The sequence below is a fragment of the Rhinatrema bivittatum genome, chromosome 5 (assembly GCF_901001135.1).
Source record: "Rhinatrema bivittatum chromosome 5, aRhiBiv1.1, whole genome shotgun sequence".
NCBI classification, from domain to species: domain Eukaryota; kingdom Metazoa; phylum Chordata; class Amphibia; order Gymnophiona; family Rhinatrematidae; genus Rhinatrema; species Rhinatrema bivittatum.
The window spans coordinates 11111672-11117671 of NC_042619.1; the positions used below are offsets into that span (position 1 = coordinate 11111672).

Consider the following 6000-nt stretch of genomic DNA (forward strand, 5'->3'; position numbering starts at 1 on the left):
CTATGCACCGATAGACTTGAGTTCAAAAATCAAGCTAGAAAGATGGCAGATCACTTTTTACAAAGAGGATATCTAGTTCCTGATGTCAAGCGAGCATACAAACGTGCCCTGTATGCCAATAGGGAATATTTATTCCTTAAAGGCACATCAACAGAACCTACTACGCGATGGATGATAGTTCTAACACACACAATGAAATCAGCTGATATTAGTCAGGTAATCCGCCAACATTGGAAGATACTCCAACAAATACATCCGATGTTTGTAGACCCCATCAGGTTTGCTTATAGCAGGGGTCCAAATGTAAAAAATCATATTGTGCGTGCCAGTAACTATCATCCATCTCTGCATTAGAATTACCTGAATGTGCAGGCTGCAGTCTGTGTGCATTAAAATCATCCAAAAGTTCCATTGCTTTACCCGGCGGACGTCAAGCCACATTGCTGAAGGATGTTTCCTGTCAGGTCAGCTTTGTGGTTTATGTAATTTTTTGCCCTTGTGAGCTGATGTGCATTGGAATGACAAAGTGTCTGCTAAAAACCAGATTGACTAAGCACAAGAGTTGTTTGAAAACGGGGAAGATGGAATCACCTCTGGTATCTCATTTTGCGGAATATCAACACAGTTTTAAGGACCTAAGTTGGTCAGTATTAGAACATGTATCTGCACATTGGCGCGGTGGTGACCGCGTCAAACAATTGAGAATACACGAACAACGGTGGATTTTTCAATTAAACACCGTTCATCCACACGGGTTAAATCGCGAAATCGAATGGACTCAGTGTGTGTGATAGCGGGCTCATTTACAATCAGCAGACTGATTGATTGAATATACTTTAGGTTTCTCTCCAGATTAGAACGCAGGCGCAGACAAAGTAAAATCAGGGTGATTTGAGTTAAATCATCTAATGACTAATCAGCTGAATTCAAATGACACGCATGCGTTTAAATGCGGTTCTCCAGAGCTGCTGCTTAGCAGGAGATTTCTCCCAAACCGTGACGATGCAATACATATGCTCGCGAGGCTGTAAGTACATGTTGAAGCTCAAGTAAGGCAAGTGCAATCCCAACAGAATGGTTTGTGATAATAATCTACTTTTTCAGAAACTAAAGTGTAACCGAAGATACTCCAGTATATACACAGTCAGAGGAGTTCCTGAAGCAGCATAGGACGCGAAATGTGCACGTCGAACTGCACTCTGAATTTCCTGGAAGGGTTGCACCCTCCATGGACTGTGATCCCCGAAAGGGAAGTAATTTCGACTTAAATATTTTATCTAAAAGAAAAATCTAACAAAAAATCAAAAAAAGTACATAAGTGAATTTGTGACCAATAATTAAAAATGATCCCTAATGTGGCTTGAGAAAGAGCAGAGATGCCAAAGAATCCATGGGATGTTATGAGAGTCACTAAATCACTTATATGAAGTTTAAATTATCTTTATGAAGTTGAGATTCATTATTAGAAGTAAGAAGCTAACGTACTATACATTATTTAAGGAAAAATTAAAAACATTTATCTCACAGGTGATGATAAACAACAAAAAAATCTGCTCAGTCATTAGCTTCTATTAAAGTTGATTATTTGGAGCACCTGGGAACGGATCTGTTTGGTTTTCACAACATAGACTATGGGATTGAACATGGGAGGCAGAAGGAAGTAGAGGTTGGCCATAATTACATGAACATATAAAGGAAAGTTGTGACCAAATCTATTTGTTAAAAATGTAAAGAAACCCAGCATGTAAAACATTAAGATGACACAAATGTGGGAAATGCAGGTGCTAAAGGCTTTGAGGCGAGCTTCCGTGGACTTAAATCTGAAGACCACCCTCAGAATCATGACATAAGACAAGGCAATAAAAGTCAAATCAAACCCCATAAGCAAAATGGAGACAGTCAGTCCATATACAGTGTTGATTAGGGTATCTCCACAGGCAAGTTTTGCCACATTTCCAAGCCCACAATAGGAAAACATGATCACCCTGTTGGAACAGAATGGAAGCCTCACCAGAAGAAAGCAAAATGGGATTGATATGACTACACCTCTGATTAATATCGCCAGACCTATCCTTATTATCACTGAAGTGGACAAGATAGCCAAGTGTCTCAATGGATTGCAGATTGCCACATAGCGATCAAATGCCATGGCCAAGAAAACCCCGGATTCTATGAAGGAGAAACAGTGGATAAAAAACATCTGGATCAAACAGGAGTCAAAGTAGATTTCTCTAGAATGGAACCAAAATATGGCCAACATTTTAGGTGTTACAGAAGTAGATAAAACCAGATCAGTGGCAGCCAGCATAGAAAGGAGGTAATACATGGGCTCATGGAGACTCTTCTCAGTTTTTATAATGTACAGAATAATGCAGTTTCCAAAAAAAGTTATTAAGTACATCGCACAGAATGGGAGGGAGATCCAGATGTGTACAGCTTCCAGCCCTGGGATTCCAGTGAGGATGAATGCTGATGGATGACTGTGAGTGCTATTGACAGATGACATGATGAGCAGCTGTCTTCAGTACCAGGATACATTCAACCCCTGAAAATAAGAAAAGAGTGATGCAGTTAAGAAATGACCAAGCTATGTGCAATCCTGCAACTTGTACACCTAAGACACTGCATAATACTAAATGTCAGAAGAAATTTGTATTGTCTTTGTAGAAAATAACGATTAAACAGGGGAATTCCAAAACATCTACAGAGCCGGCATGTTCATGGGTACCTCCTACCTGAAGGACTCTAAATTAATTGTCAGAGGGAAATGACCTTTGGGAATGCAGGCTGGTAAGGTTCTTCTGTATCTTAAGAACATAAGAACATAAGAAATTGCCATGCTGGGTCAGACCAAGGGTCCATCAAGCCCAGCATCCTGTTTCCAACAGAGGCCAAAAACCAGGCCACAAGAACCTGGCAATTACCCAAACACTAAGAAGATCCCATGCTACTGATGCAATTAATAGCAGTGGCTATTCCCTAAGTAAAATTGATTAATAGCCATTAATGGACTTCTCCTCCAAGAACTTATCCAAACCTTTTTTGAACCCAGCTACACTAACTGCACTAACCACATCCTCTGACAACAAATTCCAGAGCTTTATTGTGCGTTGAGTGAAAAAGAATTTTCTCCGATTAGTCTTAAATGTGCTATTTGCTAACTTCATGGAATGCACCCTAGTCCTTCTATTATTCGAAAGTGTAAATAACCGAGTCCCATCTACTCGTTCAAGACCTCTCATGATCTTAAAGACCTCTATCATATCCCTCCTCAGCCATCTCTTCTCCAAGCTGAACAGCCCTAACCTCTTCAGCCTTTCCTCATAGGGGAGCTGTTCCATCCCCTTTATCATTTTGGTTGCCCTTCTCTGTACCTTCTCCATCGCAACTATATCTTTTTTGAGATGCGGCAACCAGAATTGTACACAGTATTCAAGGTGCGGTCTCACCATGTAGCAATACAGAGGCATTATGACATTTTCCGTTCTATTAACCATTCCCTTCCTAATAATTCTTACCATTCTATTTGCTTTTTTGATTGCTGCAGCACACTGAGCTGACAATTTTAAAGTATTACCCACTAGAGATGTGAATCAGAACCGGAATCGGTTTGGATTCCGGTTCTGATTCACATGTGGGGTTTTTTTCATCGCTCCCGATCGCGTTTTTTTTATCGGCTGCGCCCAAGCCGATAAACAAAAAACCCACCCCGAACCTTTAAAACTAATCCCTTTGCTTCCCCCACCCTCCCAACTCCCCCCAAAAACATTTTGCAGGGCCATCCAGTGCTCCTACCATGTGACAGGGGCCGGCCAATGGCACGGATACCCTGTCACATGGTAAGGGCAAAGGGCCATCGACGCCATTTTGATTAGTGGCAGCCGCCGGCCCGGGAGCGGGAGATCGCTCCCGGGACCCCCACTGGACCACCAGGTACCTGTAAAATGTTTTTGGGGGGAGTTGGGAGGGTGGGGGAAGCAAAGGGATTAGTTTTAAAGGTTCGGGGTGGGTTTAGGGGTTATTTTTGTGTGCCATTTTTCCCGCCCTCCCCCAAAACGATGAGAACACCCCACGATCAATATCGTGGGGTTTTCCTATCATTTCGGGGGAGCCCCCGATTTCTGACGATTTTGAAAATATCGACGATATTTTCAATCGTCCGAAGCCTGATTCACATCCCTATTATCCACTATGATGTCTAGATCTTTTTTCTGGGTGGTAGCTCCTAATATGGAACTTAACATCGTGTAACTACAGCAAGAGTTATTTTTCCCTATATGTAACACCTTGCACTTGTCCACATTAAATTTCATCTGCCATTTGGATGCCCAATCTTCCAGTCTGCAAGGTCCTCCTGTAATGTATCACAGTCTGCTTGTGATTTAACTACTCTGAATAATTTTGTATCATCTGCAAATTTGGTAACCTCACTCGTCGTATTCCTTTCCAGATCATTTATATATATATTGAAAAGAACCAGTCCAAGTACAGATCCCTGAGGAACTCCACTGTTTACCCTTTTCCACTGAGAAAATTGACCATTTAATCCTACTCTCTGTTTCCTGTCTTTTAACCAGCTTGTAATCCACGAAAGGACATCACTTCCTATCCCATGACTTTTTAGTTTTCATAGAAGCCTTTCATGAGGGACTTTGTCAAACGCCTTCTGAGAATCCAAATACACTATATCTACCAGTTCACCTTTATCCACATGTTTATTAACCCCTTCAAAAAAATGAAGCAGATTTGTTAGGCAAGACTTCCCGTGGGTAAATCCATGTTGACTGTGTCCCATTAAATCATGTCTTTCTATATGCTATACAATTTTGATCTTGAGAATAGTTTCCACTATTTTTCCCGGCACTGAAGTGAGGCTCACTGGTCTATAGTTACCCGGATCGCCCCTGGAGCCTTTTTAAAATATCGGAGTTACATTGGCCACCCTCCAGTCTTCAGGTACAATGGATGATTTTAGGTTACAAATTTTAACTAATAGATCAGAAATTTCATTTTTGAGTTCCTTCAGAACCCTAGGATGCATACCATTTGGTCCAGGTGATTTGCTACTCTTTAGTTTGTCAATCTGGCCTACTACATCTTCCAGGTTCACAGTGATTTTGTTCAATTTGTCTGACTCATCACCCCTGAAAACCATCTCCGGAACTGGTATCTCCCCAACATCCTCATTAGTAAACACGGAAGCAAAGAATTCATTTAGTGTTCTGCAATGGCCTTATCTTCCCTAAGAGCCCCTTTAACCCCTCTGTCATCTAATGGTCCAACTGACTCCCTCTCAGGTTTCTTGCTTTGGATATATTTAACATTTTTTATTATGAGTTTTTGCCTCTATGGCCAACTTCATTTCAATTTCTCTCTTCGCCTGTCTTATCAATGTTTTACACTTACCTTGACAATGCTGATGGCTTTTCCTATTTTCTTCAGATGGATCCTTCTTCCAATTTTTGGAGGATGCTTTTTTGGCTAAAATAAACTCTTTCATCTCACCTTTTAACCATGATGGTAATCGTTTTGCTTTCCTTCCACCTTTCTTAATGCATGGAATACATATGGACTGTGCCTCTAGGATTGTATTTTTAAACAATGTCCAAGCTTGTTGAACACTTTTAACCTTTGCAGCTGCACCTTTCAGTTTTTTTCTAACTATTTTCCTCATTTTATCAAAGTTTCCCTTTTTAAAATTTAGTGTTAGAGCTGCAGATTTACTTATTGTCCCCCTTCCAGTTATTAGTTTAAATTTGATCATGTTATGATCACTGTTGCCAAGTGGCCCCACCACCGTTACTTCTCTCACCAAATCTTGTGTTCCACTAAGAATTAAATCTAAAATAGCTCCCTCTCTTGTTGGTTCTTGAACCAAGTGCTCCATGAAGCAGTCATTTATTACATCCAGGAACTTTATGTCTCTAGCAAGTCCTGATGTTACATTTACCCAGTCAATATTGGGGTAATTGAAATCTAAGACCAAGAGCACAAAGAAGA

The 6000-nt window shown here is 40.8% G+C and overlaps 1 protein-coding gene across 1 annotated transcript; it reads right to left on the reverse strand.

The window, feature by feature from the left end:
* Positions 1-1561: 1561 nt before the first annotated feature.
* On the reverse strand, positions 1562-2509 carry LOC115091671 (olfactory receptor 52R1-like). The gene has a single exon (XM_029601835.1). The coding sequence runs from the start codon at positions 2504-2506 to the stop codon at positions 1562-1564; it is 945 nt and encodes a 314-aa protein (XP_029457695.1). The 5' UTR covers positions 2507-2509.
* Between the last annotated feature and the right edge of the window lie 3491 nt (positions 2510-6000).

Coding starts and splice junctions, on each gene's coding strand:
- LOC115091671 (XM_029601835.1), bottom strand. CDS start 2,506: ATGTCATCTGTCAATAGCACTCACAGTCATCCATCAGCATTCATCCTC.